Below are 17,304 nucleotides of genomic sequence, written 5' to 3' on the forward strand. Positions count from 1 at the left end.
AGTAAGTGAAAATTTTATGCTTCATTGATCCCTGTTAACCTCTTCAGGTTCCGAATGAGGATGATTCTTTCTTAGCTAGCAACCTGGATACTTCTCGAGTGCAAGATGGGAAATGAGACACCCTTCCATGATGTCCATCTGGATAGAGTAGAACTTCAAATTAAGCTCTGATGCCAGAGCTAACCGATTATCAGCTGATGAGGAAGTGATGAGGAAGTAATTTTCCCTGTAGTTCCTCAATTCATCTGTCATCACTCACTCTAGAGGAAAAGGTGGCAGAATGGTAATTAAATCATTCTCTGGCATTAAAATAGGCACTAAGAGAAGAATTCAACTTCTCTAGACTCTATTTTCCCACAAGTACTTCAGTGTTCTCAGGGGTCCTGTGTGAGGAGGTTGAAAAGTAGTCTGAACTTTTTTTTGACAGCTGCAGAAGAGATGTGGGTGACATTGAGGACTGGGGTTGGATGGAGTGGGGGCTCTTGTTCTGAGAGCAGTGATTTCTGAGTATCAGATAATTGTTATCTATTACTCATCCCCTACCCATCTATCCACTCATCCTTCCATCAGTATTCCCATCTACCATGTCTTAGTTCTTATGTTGGGTGCTAAAGTTGAATACGCACTCCAGGGGTTTGGATTTAGAATAGATTAGATTTTAGATCACTGGACCTAATTTTTCTAAATTCCTTTCTCTTCCTTTAAATCTTTGTTTTGAAAATCAAATGAAAAAATGTTATTTTCTCCTTTTCCTTCACATTTATTTTACTCCACAAAAACTTTTTGAGCTTCTGACAGTATGACAGACACCTTACTAGGCAGTGGAAATACAGAAGACAATGCAAATGCAAATGTTTCTCCCTTGACTTTTGTAGCCTAAACTCATTTTAATTAGGGGGTATTATGCAAATATATGGAAGATGGTGAGGGTGTGATTATACTGATACAATTCAGCTCAATTATGTAGCAGTTCTATTATGATCCCCGGAATTGAAGACTTCACGTACAAGACTGGGATCGCTCTTTGCACACCTGGCCCTCTCTACTTCTCCAGCCAGGCTGTGGTGAGTGACCAGAGGGACTGGAGTTTTGTCTGGCTGTAGATGTGAGAGGTTATGGGTGTCAGGCTGAACTTGAGAATCAAAATTAAGCTTTGTGAATTGGTGTCTAAGTTTTCTCTCTGACTTCCTCTCCTTCTTTTGCCTGCAAGACCTTTGCTTACAGGCACACACCAACCTCTGTAATGTCACTAAAACAAAATTATGATAATGTCAGGCTCTTTACTGAAACCTTGTGTTTATGGACTCTTGTTATTTTTATAGTCAAATCTAAACTCCATTTGTTTTTAAAACTCTATGTAATCTGGCCCCTGCCTTGCCTTTTATTCTTGTTTTTTTTGCCACATTTTCTCTCCTTAACTCAGTGTTCTAGCCATATTAAATCATCTTTACTTTCTCTAACATAGTATGCTCTGTCGTTTCTCTGGATCTTTATCCATACTATTACCGGTGGCTGGCAGGCATCTCCTCCCTTCTTTGAGATCGGAAGTTTTAATCATTACTTCTTTGGGGAGGCCTTTTCTGTCCCTCCACACTCCACATTCTGAATTGAGTAAAATTTCCGTATGCTCTTATAGCCCTCCATATCATAGCCTTTAGAGCATGCATTTGAATCTAGGAAATTTACTCTAAAGCTTATGCTGTGAAGATTGCCACTTGCTGATAGTGCATTCTGTGGAAAAGTTGCCTAAAAATCTCTGAGTCGCAATTGTTTCCTTGCTGAAATGGAGAAATGCTATCTAGTTTGCTGTCAGAATAACATTGCATTTATACATGTAAAATGTCTACCAGACAATAATAATTAATAATAATAAGTCTGCTTAGCTTAAATTTTCTGTTTGTGTTTATCTCCCACTAACCTATGGGTCTTTGAGGACAGCCACCGTATCTGTGTTGTTTGTAAACATTCTCTCTTCCTATTTAATAAATGAATGGGTGAGATCTTTCTGTACCACAGCCTGGCCAACAAGTCATACCTCTCAAGGAGAATTTGTAGGTGTCCCTTATCCTGCCTGCTCTATGTTGCAGAAGCAGCCCTTGGGAGAGGTGGTCCTCACGCTTCCAGATGATGCACAATATGTGAAAATTTGGGGATATCTTTTGCACCATAATTTCACAGAGAGGGTCTTGAGGTGGATAAATTGACAGGAACAGTGAGGTTGCATTGAAATGAGCAGGTCCTGACAGACTTACGTGATGAACAACAAAGAAAACAGCTTGTCTTCTTGTACTTTGAAGTCCAGACCTACAGTCTTATGACTTATGCTATTCTTGCATACTCACAAATCTTTTATTTATAATGTCAAGTTGGTTACTTGAATCACCATGTGCCAGAATGTGTGTGTGAGTGTGTGTGTTTGAGCTACAAACAATAGGATGAACCAAATAAATATAGAAACACAGTTTTCTCTTTTTCAAGAATACTGTTAGCCAGGCGATCTGGATTTTACTGAGATTTGCTAAAAATGAATTTCCTGATGAAAGAGAGAGCATACAGAGTTTACTAAGGATTTTTTGTTTGTTGGTTTGGTTTTTGTTCTGTTTTGTTTTTCCCATTTTTTTCATGATAGAGTCTTGGGAACTTGCTTTCACTTGAGTTACAACTAGGCTTGCTGCAGTTTTCAGATAGTTGCAAATGGTTGAATATGATATAAAAATACTTTTAGTTATTGTACACTTAATTTGTCCACTCTTTTTTCTCTATTTCTCAAATAAATTATCTCAGATTCCAAAATCAAACCTGCAGAGTAGATGTTTTATCCCTAAATTATAGGCAAAGTAACTGAAGCTCAAATACATGCATTCATCTCTCCATTTCATATAAAGACCTAAATGTTGCTTTGTTTTACTCTTTCAGAAACCTGTGCTTTCCCCTTCTGCCTCAGTAACTTTTAAACACAAGGGACCATCAAAACCTAAGTTAAGATTACATGCAGTTTACTTATCAGAGGCTACTGATAAATGTAAAGAAAAATATGACACAATTAAGTTCCGACATAAATGATGATAACACCATTTTGAATGACTTTGAGTTGTCATAGCAAAAATGCTGTGTACAAGAGTGACACATCCCAATACCTCTGTGTCTCAGGGCTGCCTAGCATGTGGATGGAAACCTCTATGAAGGATATATTATTCAAATTTTCTTTTTTTAATAAAAATGCTAATGGAAATGTTAAAATGCACATAAATTAAAATGATCATAAATTAGGATTAATATCACATTAATGAATTATAATCCCACATTCATTAAGATAAAGTGGCATTTCAATATTTGCTCTGGTTAATAAATTTAATACAATAAATGAAAGGGATACATTTGGAGATTCAATAAATATTTGATGTAATCTTATGCTTTAACTTTTTAAAATATTCAAGTAAAGTAGGAGATCTAGATGCATTTGGATTCTTTGTTGCTATTTTATGTCTTTTTTTATATTCTTTTCATTTATTGAAGCACTAAATACAATTTAAATTGGCGAAGAAAGCAATAGAGCCTGTTCTGAATAAAAAGAGATCCCAAGAGAACAGAATGTCTTTTGAGTTTCTAGGAGTGTCTTTCCACACAGCCTTTTTTTTTTTTTTAAAGGAACAAGTATTTGAAATTCGAAATCTTACAGTGCAGTAACTGGAGCTATATATATATATTCTGAAAATATGTGCATTTAAGCACCATTTTACAGCTATAGTTCAATGAATTTTTCTTTTAAAAATGCAAACTAAAGTATATTTATTTTTGTTTTATTTTAGTTTTTTAACAGGAGTCCAACAGAGTATAAAGAAGATGTACCATGTATCAGGACACTCCTGTCTCCCTCTTGAGAGTAAACTGGAAATTTTAAAGCAGGGATTCTGTTTTCCCTAGTACCTACCAAAATGTTTCAGGTAGAGTAGGTGTTCAGTAAATTTTTGTTACCCTTGTAACTGAACTAATGAGTCCAATCACTGGTGAGTCACAGACAGAAACTACGCCAGGTGGTGTTGTTGTCCAAGTGAACTTTATTTGTGGCAAATAAGGAGACCGTGGGGAGTAACCAAAGCTGTGACTTCCAGAGCAAGGGTGAATGCGTTCCTTTTGTTTCGGGTTAGGATGAATTTTTAGAAAGGGGAGCCTTGTCATAGGATATAGAGGCCGCCTTAAGGTTGTGCACATGCGCCTTACAGAAACATGCCTGTATATGTACATGTATGTTATGTAAATGAGGCTGTGCTCTTCCTGGGGAGGAGATTCTACTATTATAATCAGGTAAAGGTGACTGTCAGTCACTCTGTGGGTCACTCCATGGTCCATCTGCGCAGGAATGCATCAGGGTTTAGTTCATGTTGGGCTGGGTGGTCTGGATCCCCGGAAAGCTCCTCCAGGCAGTTCTTAACACTTGAGGGATAGTTGTGGTTTCCATCATGGGATGTTATGCCCATAGAGTCTTTTGCCTGAGTTAAGAGATAAGCTGGAAAGAGAACTTAAGGAAAAATGTGGAACAAAGGTCTGCAAGCAGGGAAGCAGTAAAGGTCAAGTCTTGGGGTCTAGCTGGTGAGAACCTGACCTGAGATGAATCTGTATTTCTCTTGTGAAGTTTTGATTTTCCAGATGGGTCCCTTTTCTGGCCTCAGTAATCTTCTCTGTAAAATTGGAATAATTTTCCTGGACCAGAAGCATTGTACAGATCAAAGAAAAGAAGGTCCTAGAGAACATAAGATCTTAATAGGCATCAGATTGAATTATTTTTGCCTTTATAAATATAACAGGTAGATCTGAGATGAATTCTGGGTCTACTGCACTTGATTCCAACACATACGAACCTTGGAGAGGTTATTATGTGCCTTGTCAAACCTCGCTTTTCTTTTTTTTTCTTTTATTTTTTTTATTTGACAGAGAGAGACACAGTGAGAGAGGGAATATAAGCAGGAAGGGTGGGAGAGGGAAAAGCAGTCCTCCCGCCGAGCAGGGAGCCCGATGTGGGACTCGATCCCAGGACGCTGAGATCATGACCTGAGCTGAAGGCAGACACTTAACGACTGAGCCACCCAGGAGCCCAAACTTCGCTTTTCTAAGTTTCATGTGAAATATTCTAATTCATCAACTTTCGGAAAAATTAAGAGAATTAATATACAAGAAGCAAATCCCATAGTTCTTGGCACACAGAGAGTGATCCATTAAAGGTAGCTAAGAAGAACTTCAGATAAATGTATTAATAAATGGAAAAGAATGCATACATTTTTGTGTTTTCCTCTTGATCTTTTTATCATTCTAAATGCATGCCAGTTTACACCAAACAGGTCAGAGTACTTTTTAAAACAGTTCTAACTGATTTGTATAAATTTCATTATATTTTATTTTGATTGATATGCATACAGTGTATAAACTCTTTGTAAAACTACTGTTAGTAGAAATTGATGAAGTTAGGATGAATGTAGAAAGAACCAACTTGATATTCGAACAGGAGGTACTTAAAAAATAACTTTGCAAATTGCCCCATCGCTAACCAATGCCACTTTTCATTTTAGCTGCACACAGACCTGGATCCTGGGAGCAAAAAAATCAAGTATATCTTATCAGGCGATGGAGCTGGGACAATATTTCAAATAAATGATATAACAGGAGATATCCATGCTATAAAAAGACTTGACCGGGAGGAAAAGGCTGAGTATACTCTAACAGCTCAGGCAGTGGACTGGGAGACGAACAAGCCTCTGGAGCCCCCTTCTGAATTTATTATTAAAGTTCAAGACATCAACGACAATGCGCCGGAGTTTCTTAATGGACCCTATCATGCTACTGTGCCAGAGATGTCCATTTTGGGTAAGTAAGCTTCCAATTTCACAGAGCTGTTAAGACTCATCTTTAAAATAGCTCCTGGCATCAGGGCTGGTGTGTTGTTGAATAAAAGACATTTATTACTGTCTTATCTCTAATTTGCATTTCCAAATCCCCTTTTTTGGCCTAAGTTCCACAGCTCAATAGCTTTAGTCCCTTAGTAGTAGGAACTGACGAAGCAGTTTTATTAAAATATCGCTCCTTACAATGACAGTACCTCAATAGGCTGAATTTGTATTCCTCTCATAGACTTGTAGTTTGAGTATTGTTACTGAGATGGATTTATCAAGATTTGTTCCAACATGCCAGAGTAATCCTATTGATATTTGCTTGATGTTTAATTATTTGTTTGTGTATATTCACATGCAGATGCAGTGCATAGAGAAATAGAAGACAGTCTAGATCTGTAGTCAGCCAGATGCTGGATTGAGCTGGTGGGTCAAGTCAAGAGTGAGTTAGGAAATCACAGTTGCCAGAGACTTCTTCGTAACTGAACTTTTTTGTGGGAACACTGCAATCACTGATGGGATCACTCTTACTTGTGCTGAGGCAGTGAAATATCCATTTTATTTTACAGAGCAGTGTTTATTTCAAAACATGATTTTCTCCCTTTCTTTTTTCCTTTTATGGATATGCTTATCTATCCTCAACCCCTGTTCCCAGACTTTATACTGTAAGAGGAGGGGTTTTAGAGCTCTTCCTTCTCTGACAAGAAGAGGCAGGATCCAAAATTCAGAGTATAAGATCACAAAAGTCATTCTTATGTATGTAATGTGTACCCTAGTTTGTTTCAAATTGCATTTAAGACAACCTACAAGGATACATCCTGCGTGGCAAAGTCACATAAATCGGAGGCAGTTGAAATGATGAGACAAATAAAAAACACAATAAATTGTAGACATGTAAATTGAAGGCCAGAATTAGGTAAATAGCCTGGCTCCATGTGATTTCTTCTCTTTTAACCTACGGTGTAACTTTGGTAAATATACCCATTTCAGCACCGAATGAGAATTGATTCCAGGTCTTCATATCTTACCCATGTATTTCTCCTGCCAAGACTCCATCTACTTTGCCTATCTCTTCTGCAAGGAATTCTACTTTTTTTTTCTTTTTATCAAAATCTGGTTGCTCTTCGACAGCTGGTTGAAATGACACTTTTTTCTAGGGAAACTTCTATGGCTTTGGAGTACCCAGTTACCTTCCTACCATCACCATCACCTGCAGAAGAAACCCACAAATGAGCAAAAGCACCTCCATGGTTATACTCCCTTGAGAATCTGACATGCAAACAGGAACTGAGAAACACTTCCTTTTCCTCCCCTCCCCCTCTGCCTTTTCTTTGATCAACTCATTTAGGGCAGAGAATTTCCCTAATTCATCTTTTTTTTTTTTTTTAATCCAGATGAGAGTAAGGTGTTCTAAAGGACTATGGATACCCGCAGTACATACAGAATCCTTTATCTTAATTGCCAGTAAACAATGAACTGTTGATTTCATCTCATCATTGTCATTTCTGCATCATAATGGCCAAATCTATATCTATTTATTGTAAATGTGTCAGAGGCTTCCATTTCTTGTAATATGAGTCGTGTCCCTGATAAGTATGTTGAGAAAGAAAATCCCCAAAACTTCTGCACGCTTCAAGGTCGTTTAGCTAAGAAAAGGATATTGATATTATTAGCTACATAATGCGGTGTATAAATATATACTTGTAAATATATAGGCATTTTTTTCCCTTTGTTTAAAAGACTTTTCTTGATAAGAAAGTAGAGAGCAAAGGAAATAATCTATTCTAACATATACAGTTACTTAAAAAAAAAAAAAGTGTAGCTTGTGACATCTCTTCCAAAAAACCTCTGGTTTGTGCTACCATTGAAAGGGTGGTTTTTGAAGTTAGAAAAATGGAGTTTTGAATCCTGGTTCCATCCCTTATTATCTGGTTGACTTTGAAGTTCAGGGAGGTTAAATTATTGCTTATTTTCCTGAGCTACAATGCAAAGATAATAATTTCCATCTTGCTTTCATTGTGTGAGAATTGCATGATAAAGTACAAGGAAAGGTATGCCGTGAAGTAAGTAAGTGTTCAAAATTAGTTGTTGTGGTGGTTTTTAAAATTATTTTTATTCATCTATTCCCCACGTTACCTTTGGACCTTTCCTCATGTATTGATTTTATGCATTGGGTGTCTGGCTTCTGTTTGACTCCAGCCTCTGTGGTTAAAGGGAGCAGAAGCAGCTGCACTATTTTATTGTCAACTGTGAATTATTCCCTTCATTTCTCATGAAGGTGAATATCAGGATGAAGGCCAGCTACTATCTCCTTTCTCTCCCCATTACCACTGTTCTCTCTCAGCCTGTTTCTTCCCTCCCCTCCTTAGTTCTTTCATTTTTCTTCCTTTGCTACTGCAGAAATACCAACTGAGGAATGCCAGTGAGGACTAGGGATTTCATTGTGCAGAAAGTGAAAGATAAAAATTCTAATTGAGAAATTTACCAATATTAAATTGAAATGAATGTGATGTTCAAGAACTGTCTGCCAGTTGACAAGCTGTCAAGACAAAAACACACGTATATATTTGCCCAAATGGCAGCCAGATTGTTTTGGAAAGATCTTACTTGGAAGCTGGAGACACAGCTCTTTTATATTCTACTGTGAATTTCAGAACTTGATGAGAATTCACTTTTATAGCAATACCACATAAAGAATGGCATGTGAGCTTGTCTGATTTTAACTGTGAATCCCAAACTAACATTGTTGAAGTTGGTTTTTCAGGGCACATTTACCTACATTTTTTGAGTTTCAGACAAAATAGATATTTTTAATTCCGTTGTACATTGCAGTGATGGGTATTTAACCCTGACCATATGCCTACACCTGTGTTCAGATAAAATAAACTTTTATTTGAGTTGAAAATAGAATCTCAGATTATTTGGCTGCAAATTTGCCTTCTATTTGTGTAAGTGACATAATCCATATAAGCCTTACTTTATCTGTATGGTGTGCACAGTGATCTCTACCTAAATAAATACGTTGGGAAGAATTCAGTGATTATATTTAAAGTACTTGGCAGAGCATAGAGTTAGTGACCAACATATATTGGTTTCTTTACAGCCATCCATTTGTGAATTACTTCTACTAGTAAGATTCAGTAAACTGATACGAATGGCTGAGTCAATGAAAAATTTCTCAGCAAGCCTTACCTTTATATTTCAAAAATGTACATGTTGGAATGAACCCTGTTTTATTCAAAAGGGCATATTAGTGAAGGCAAGTGTGAAGCGATGAGAAGCCAAATAGTGCTTAAGCTGGTAGGCATTCCTGTATTGTAGAGTACACAATTACTTAGCACATGACATTGGCGGTTTTCTTAGTTTTCTTTGAGACTCAGGACTTCTCTAATGATGATCAATGTGTATTGAAAAGTTGCTATATGCCAGAAGCTGTGTTAAATGCTTCTAATATCTGTGACAACCCTGTAACATCAGTACTGATATTAACTTCCTTATATCTCATTACTTTTAATCAGAAAAATGGGGAAAATAATAGCTAATCCAAATCCAGATAATAAGTGGAGGAGCTAGGATTTAAATCCAGACATCTGGCTCTACCTCTCATGGGTTTAACCAGTACGCTCTGCTAATCTTTGATAATATCTCTAGAGAATTTTGTTTATATGAGCACTGTGCTTCTGCTGCATACTTATAATAGTTAATATTTTTACAAGGTGGAAGAGCACTTGAGGTCAACATACTTTGCAAATTAAATTGAAAACTAAGACGGGATTTGGAAAGGAAAAGTTTGGGTAAAGTATGACACAATTTTCAAGATAGGCACCTAAGCACTTGAGAAATGTAACAACAGTACATCACATAGAAATTCAAATAACAATAAAATTAATTAGGAGCCATGTGGTGAACACTGGCTCTGAAGTACTGTTAATATAATAAAGATAAAGACTAAAGAGAGTGATGGAGATTGACTCTAGATTTCCTGGTCGTGAATGCAAAAGGAGAATGCGCTTTCCACAAAAAATAGGCGTCAAAATATCAGAAGAAAGTTAAGAGATGACTTAGTAAGATAAATTTGAAAAAGGCACATCTCACTACTTTGCGAAAGGCTTACAACGGGCAGTTATGGAAGTCAGTACACAGTATGCTAGTGAACTTACTCTCCTTGAACACGAACTCAGCCAAAGGAAAATGTTAAAGTTTGAAAATAATTTCAGTCTTTTTCCTTCTATGTGTTATTCTCATTCTGTCTTCTCTTGTCATTCATATTAAGCCTCTTCTTTATGAATATCTTCTTTTATGATAAACATGCTCGGATCCTCTTTTGGAGGAAGGCCCATCTAAAATACATATTATTTATTTTGTGTCTTTTCATCATCTTTGATTTGGAATACCCTTAATCTTAGAGAATTTCTCTTGGCCTTCAAAAAAAAGATAAAGTGAAACATTCGATCTTAGAGAAAAGGGGTAAATGGAGCTCTATAGAGTTTATTTTTTTCTTGAACCGTGTGAGACCAAGCCACTGACTTGATGCCCCATCACCATGGAAAACCTCAGGAAGTCCTTCCCACATGGATGCTTTTTTCCACAGCCGTCATTATCAGGAAATTTGTATCAATATGCCATTGATTGCTCTTGAAAGCACAGACCTTGGTCAAATGTCTCCAATTGTGCTGTATTTTTTTTTTAATATTAAAAAGATAAAATCCAGGACTGCATGTGCATTACCATTATGTTTCTAGAATGCTTCAATCTGGAATGTTTCTTGAGTCTTTGCTTTTATGACCTTCACACTTGCAGATTATAGAAAAACTGATGTATAGAATTCCTTAGTTAGGATTTGTCTGATGTTTCCTTGAGATTAAATCCAGAATAGGCATCTTAGGTAGTGCTATCACAGATAACATTGATTTGTATCAAGTGGAACAAGATTCTGATTTATTCCATTATCGGTGATAATAATTTTGATAATAATTTCATTAAGGTGTTATCCAACCGTGTGTGTCCACTGTAAAGTTTTTTTTTTTCTCTTTGTACTTGATAACAACTTTGTAAGCAGATACTTTGCATCTAAGTAAATATCTTATTCTTCATCAAATTACTACCCCCCCCCCCCAATTTTAGCATTCATTGAGGTTTCTTGGCTGCCACATGGTGGTTGTACTAATTCCCTCATTCCATCTGCATTTATTACTTGACATTCTTCTCTAAGGAAAAGCTTAATTTTCTTCCCATTTATTTGCTTGTGTATTTATTTATATTAGTTTAGACTTGTAGATTTCTGTTTTAATGAGTTGTGATAGTTATTTTCATTATCTTGATGCCGTGTTAATAGTTATGTATATGATATCATTTACACCAGACTTGGCCATGACATGCCCTTGAAACTGATTCTATGTCCTGTTGACATGCCTCATCATTCTTTGGGTACAGTCTTATCACTGGCCAAAGTCTTCCAGGCTTCTTTTGTACTTTCCCTGACCCAGCCCTGGAATTTGCCATTCATTCACTCATTCATCTGTTTGTCTGTTTGTCTTTCTATATCTATGTATCTATGTATCTGTCTATCTGAAGGGGAGCAGGAGCAGAGTGGAGGGGTAGAGGGAGAGGGAAAGAATCTTAAGCCAACTCCCCACTGAGTCTGGATTCAGACACAGAGCTCGATCTCGCAACCCTGAGATGATGACCTGAGCCAAAACTGCTTCAGACACTCAACTGACTGAGCCTCCCAGGCGCCCCATGGAATTTGCCAACTGTATAAAGAGACCTGGTTCCATTTATTTTTGTTTGTTTGTTTTGTAATTATATATATATTTTTTATTTTTATTCTTATGTTAATCCCCATACATTACATCATTAGTTTTAGATGTAGTGTTCCATGATTCATTGTTTGTGCATAACACCCAGTGCTCCATGCAGAATGTGCCCTCCTCAATACCCATCACCAGGCTAACCCATCTTCCCACCCCCCTCCCCCCTAGAACCCTCAGTTTGTTTTTCAGAGTCCATCGTCTCTCATGGTTTGTCTACCCCTCCGATTTCCCCCCCTTCATTCTTCCCCTCCTGCTACCTTCTTCTTCTTCTTCTTTTTTTTTTTCCTTAACATATATTGCATTATTTGTTTCAGAGGTAGAGATCTGAGATTCAACAGTCTTGCACAATTCACAGCGCTTACCAGAGCACATACCCTCCCCAGTGTCTATCACCCAGTCACCCCATCCCTCCCACCCCACCCCCCACTCCAGCAACCCTCAGTTTGTTTCCTGCAATTAAGAATTCCTCATATCAGTGAGGTCATATGATACATGTCTTTCTCTGTTTGACTTATTTCGCTCAGCATAATACCCTCCAGTTCCATCCATGTCGTTGCAAATGGCAAGATCTCATTCCTTTTGATGGCTGCATAATATTCCATTGTATATATATACCACATCTTCTTTATCCATTCATCTGTCGATGGACATCTTGGCTCTTTCCACAGTTTGGCTATTGTGGACATTGCTGCTATAAACATCGGGGTGCACGTACCCTTTCGGATCCCTACTTTTGTATCTTTGGGGTAAATACCCAGTAGTGCAATTGCTGGATCATATGGTAGCTCTATTTTCAACTTTTTGAGGAACCTCCATACTGTTTTCCAGAGTGGCTGCACCAGCTTGCATTCCCACCAACAGTGTAGGAGGGTTCCCCTTTCTCCGCATCCCTGCCAACATCTGTCATTTCCTGACTTGTTAATTTTAGCCATTCTGACTGGTGTGAGGTGGTATCTCATTGAGGTTTTGATTTGGATTTCCCTGATGCCGAGCGATATTGAGGACTTTTTCATGTGTCTGTTGGCCATTTGGATGTCTTCTTTGGAAAAATGTCTGTTCATGTCTTCTGCCCATTTCTTGATTGGATTCTTTGTTCTTTGGGTGTTGAGTTTGATGAGTTCTTGATAGATTTTGGATACTAGCCCTTTATCTGCTATGACATTTGCAAATATCTTCTCCCATTCTGTCGGTTGTCTTTTGGTTTTGTTGACTGTTTCTTTTGCTTTGCAAAAGCTTTTTATCTTGATGAAGTCCCAATAGTTCATTTTTGCCCTTGCTTCCCTTGCCTTTGGCGACGTTTCTAGGAAGAAGTTGCTTCGGCTGAGGTCAAAGAGGTTGCTGCCTGTGTTCTCCTTTAGGATTTTGATGGACTCCTGTCTCACATTGAGGTCTTTCAACCATTTTGAGTCTATTTTTGTGTGTGGTATAAGGAAATGGTCCAGTTTCATTCTTCTGCATGTGGCTATCCAATTTTCCCAACACCATTTGTTGAAGAGACTGTCTTTTTTCCATTGGACATTCTTTCCTGCTTTGTCAGAGACGTTCCATTTAAATGAGACTGGTATTTGGTGCAAATGCAGGATATTGGTTGCTACTGCCAAATCTCAGCAGACAGGACAGAACAAAGGAATGTACGGGAGCATGTGCACACGTGCATGCACACAACACACACACACACAACACACACACACACAACACACACAACACACAGCGTTATCTCTACTGAGTTGAATGGTGTTCCCCCTAAATTTTGTCTGCGGAGGACTTTAGATTAGTGTCTTTGCAGATGTAATTAGTTAAATGGAAGCCTTGAGTTAGTTAAATGGAAGCCTTGAGTTAGATGGAGGCAGAGATTGGAGTCGTGCTCCCCTAAGGAATGCCAAGAGCTACTAGTAGCTGGAAGGAGCAAGGGAACATCTTTCAGAAGAAACGTGGGCCAGTCAACGCTTCGATTTTGGACTCCAGAACTGTGAGAGAATAAATTCTTGTTGTTTTTAGCAACCCAATTTGTGATAATTTGTTATGGTAGCCAAAGGAAGCTAAAACACTATCTATCTTTTGAAAACCGTGAGTTCATCTCTAAACCTCCAATTCTAAAGTGACACCAGAGGGTTCATTACATATATATTTTTTTTTCTCCAACAATAGGAAACCTGAGTTTCTTTATCCTCAGTATATTTATTATTTGGATCACCCTTCACATCCTGTAATAAGGGATTTCCATTTACTGCTTCTGCCCAGCCCCCATCCTTCACATAAATGTTTACCTGCTGTTGTATTCTCCCTCCATCTTCCTACCCTTACACAGATTCCTATCACACCCAGCCATGCTTAATGGCTTTTGTACTAAATTGTTCACATGGCACACAGCTAGGAATGGAGGCAGGAAACGGTATAATACTCTCTGCTTTTATTCTCCTATATACCTCAGTTGTTTCTTATGGTATAATAGGCCTGTGGCAACATTTTCCAATCTATATTCAAAACAGGTTTACAAAAAGAAAAATCAGATTCAACTGATAAACACTGAATTAAAGAAAATGAAATGCTTTTGTGCTTCCAAGTCTTCAAAGTGTTAATATATCATAATTTGATAAATTTGTATTATATGCTCTTTTGGAGATGCAGACATTTATATGATCCCAGAAACTATTTTTTTATAAATATCTTGCAGCACTAACATAATTTTACACTACAAAAGCTTTACAAATGCATGTCTGATGAGAAGGCATTTTCGATTCTATGCAAGGCCACATGTTAGTTTAGCATGTAGCTAAACAGTAAAATTTGCAATTTCTGAGGAGTGAATTAAAAATTATGATGACTGTAGCTTACATGAATTCACTTGTCATTCTTGTCACTGCCCAGTACTTATTTCAGTCCCATATAAAGGAGATTCTCAAAGTAATAAAGAGATCCATTTCATATTCTTTTTTTTATTATTAAACAATTTTTGTCACATATGCTTAAAAGATCAAAGAATGTTCACACTAATAAAAAGCCTTAAACCTAACATTCTCCTTTCTTATAACTTAGAGGTCGTAGATTTCTTTCTTTCTCTTGGCTAGATTTAAAAAAAAAAATGATACCATTTCTCTATTTTAAAGGAAAGATGCCAAGTAAGAAGGGGGAAATACATATCTTGATGGATTTGATTATATTTTTTTGTCTTGTTTGATTCAGAGTGATGAACAAAACTGAAATTCTTTAGGAAAACATGGGTGGGAAATCGTGGGGATTGAAATAAATACTCTCAAAAGAAATCCAGCTGCTCTACCTGATATGAATGCCTGGAACAGCTGTGGTTCTGAAACTCTTAAGATGACATGAGGATTGTGTAGTTTCTATTTTGCATAAAGAAGCTAACCTTCATTAGAGATACATATTTGAAATACTGAAATATTCTACTATCAGTAAGTCTGTACTTATCATAAGGAAATTTAAAATACTGTAGAAAAACCTTGTATTCTGGGTCAAGGGTTGAGAAACCAAGGTAGGATTCTACCCAGACAATCTGATGATCCTGTTGTCTTCCTTGTCTCTTTGCCCTCATATGAGAATTAATATTTTAGGACTCAACATGTTTATTGATTCCAGAGGCAAAAGGGCAAATCCTCCGTAAGTTATTCAGGCCATGTTTGTGTCCAGAGCTCTGTGAATTAGCATCAACACCCACAGTTCTATGAGTTTTTTTCTTACATTGTCATTATAGGAAATCATGAATTAAAAAGGACCAGAGAGTAAAAGCTTATAGAGTTCAGCCTTTGCCCACATTCGCCTGTTAGAGAAATGAATCAACTGCATGTCAGGGCAGCTCCCAAACACGCATTTGTGAAATTCTGAGGTCTTGGCTGAAAATGAATGTGGGGCACCGTTGTCAATATATTTTTGGTGTCAGCATGCTCTTCTCAGAACCTTGCCTCTTGGAGCTGGTTCCGGGGATTCCTTAGTGTCTCTATGCATGTATTAATAGTATTTCTTTAACTTAGATATTTGTGCTGTAGTACTTTCTGGATTCACTGGATTTTATTTATTTTTATTTTTTAAGATTTTTTATTTATTTGATAGAGAGACACAGTGAGAGAGGGAACACAAGCAGGGGGAGTGGGAGAGGGAGAAGCAGGCTTCCCGCAGAGCAGGGAGCCCGATGCGGGGCTTGATCCCAGGACCCTAGGATCACGACCCGAGCCAAAGCAGATGCTTAACGACTGAGCCACCCAGGCGCCCCGGAGTCACTGGATTTTAAAAGTTATCGTTTGATTATTGTTGACCCAAAGGCCTTTATTTCTTGGCTGATTAACAGTCACAGTTGTATGAAATAGGTGGTGGTGTTTTTTTCCTATTCTCCTTACCAATAACTTCACATAGAGAAAACCAGTGAAATTTATTTGGCAAGATAGCTACATGTATAGATCAGCACATAGATTAATAGATAAAATATGGTAGAGTTGTTAAAAGAAGTGAAGGATAAAGCTCCAGTAAAGGATGATGCTCCAGGCGTATCTTGAATAATTATTGCTCCAATTCTAGACTTAACTGTTTATCCAAAGAGCCCTTGTTCCTTTTATTGGGGTGTCAGAAACCAAGATGCGTGTTGCTCCTGAGTTGCCTTTCCTTCTAGGCCCTCTCCACAGATACAGGGAGGACAAATACATGTAGGTATACTAATTTATACACACACATATATATGCATATATGTTACACAAATCTATAATATATGAATAGTATACTAGCATATGTACTAATAGTATACTAATCTGTATATTAGTATGTTAGGGTGTTGTGTTTATAGCATACTTATACACACACACACACACACACACACACACTTAGGTCTGCTCCTTTTCCCCCCGCCACCCTCAGTAAGTTTTAAAATACATATGTAATATAGTTGAATTATTTTGTCACAGGTTGCATTTTATCCTGGGAAACTCTGACATCCTAATTTTTAAAAATTTGCACATGTTGAGATTTATTTATTGTGCTATAATGTTTAATGGTTTTAACAAATACATTGTGCCGTGGGTCCAGCATTACAGTATCATACAGAATAGCTTTAGTGCCTTAAAAATATCTCTTGAGTTTTTTTTGTTTTAATATCTCTTGAGTTTTACCTATTAAACTTTTTCATTTCCTTAACTCCCAGCCACCAATGATCTGTTCATTGACTCTATAATTTTGTCTTTCCTAAAATGTCATATAAAGGAATATAGTATGTAGACCTTTCACTTAGTGATGTGCATTTAAGATTGATCCATGTTTTTGCATGGCTTAATAGTTCATTCCTTTTCATTACTAAGTACTACTCTGTCGTGTGGATTACCATAATTTGTTTATCCATTTACCTACTGAAGGATATTTTGATTGTTTCCAATTCTTTGTGATTATAAATAAAGCTGTTATTAGCATTCAGATACAGATTTTTGTTTAGAAGTAAGTTTTCAGTTCAGTTGGATAAATAAACTGAACTGAAAAAATTCAGTTCATTTGACTGCTTGATCATATGGTAAGCTTATATTTAATTTTGTAAGAAGTTCTAATTGGTTTTGCCAAAACACTGACCACAAAGCCCTGTTTATAATCTATAAAACATGATAAAGATATCCCTC

General features: G+C 37.2%; 1 protein-coding gene across 2 annotated transcripts in view; it reads left to right on the plus strand.

Annotated features, from left to right (window-relative positions):
* The window catches only part of CDH8 (cadherin 8), a 343,095-nt gene that overhangs the window by 99,452 nt on the left and 226,339 nt on the right, over positions 1-17,304 (plus strand). For both annotated transcript variants that reach the window (XM_045891003.2, XM_045891002.2), the window contains exon 2: positions 5,565-5,859. In XM_045891003.2, the coding sequence (XP_045746959.1) occupies positions 5,565-5,859 (295 nt within the window). The remainder of the gene's footprint in view (positions 1-5,564; positions 5,860-17,304) is intronic.

This window comes from Mirounga angustirostris, unplaced genomic scaffold, assembly GCF_029215605.1.
Source record: "Mirounga angustirostris isolate CCGP_5_RB_7025 unplaced genomic scaffold, mMirAng1.0.hap1 SCAF_16, whole genome shotgun sequence".
NCBI classification, from domain to species: domain Eukaryota; kingdom Metazoa; phylum Chordata; class Mammalia; order Carnivora; family Phocidae; genus Mirounga; species Mirounga angustirostris.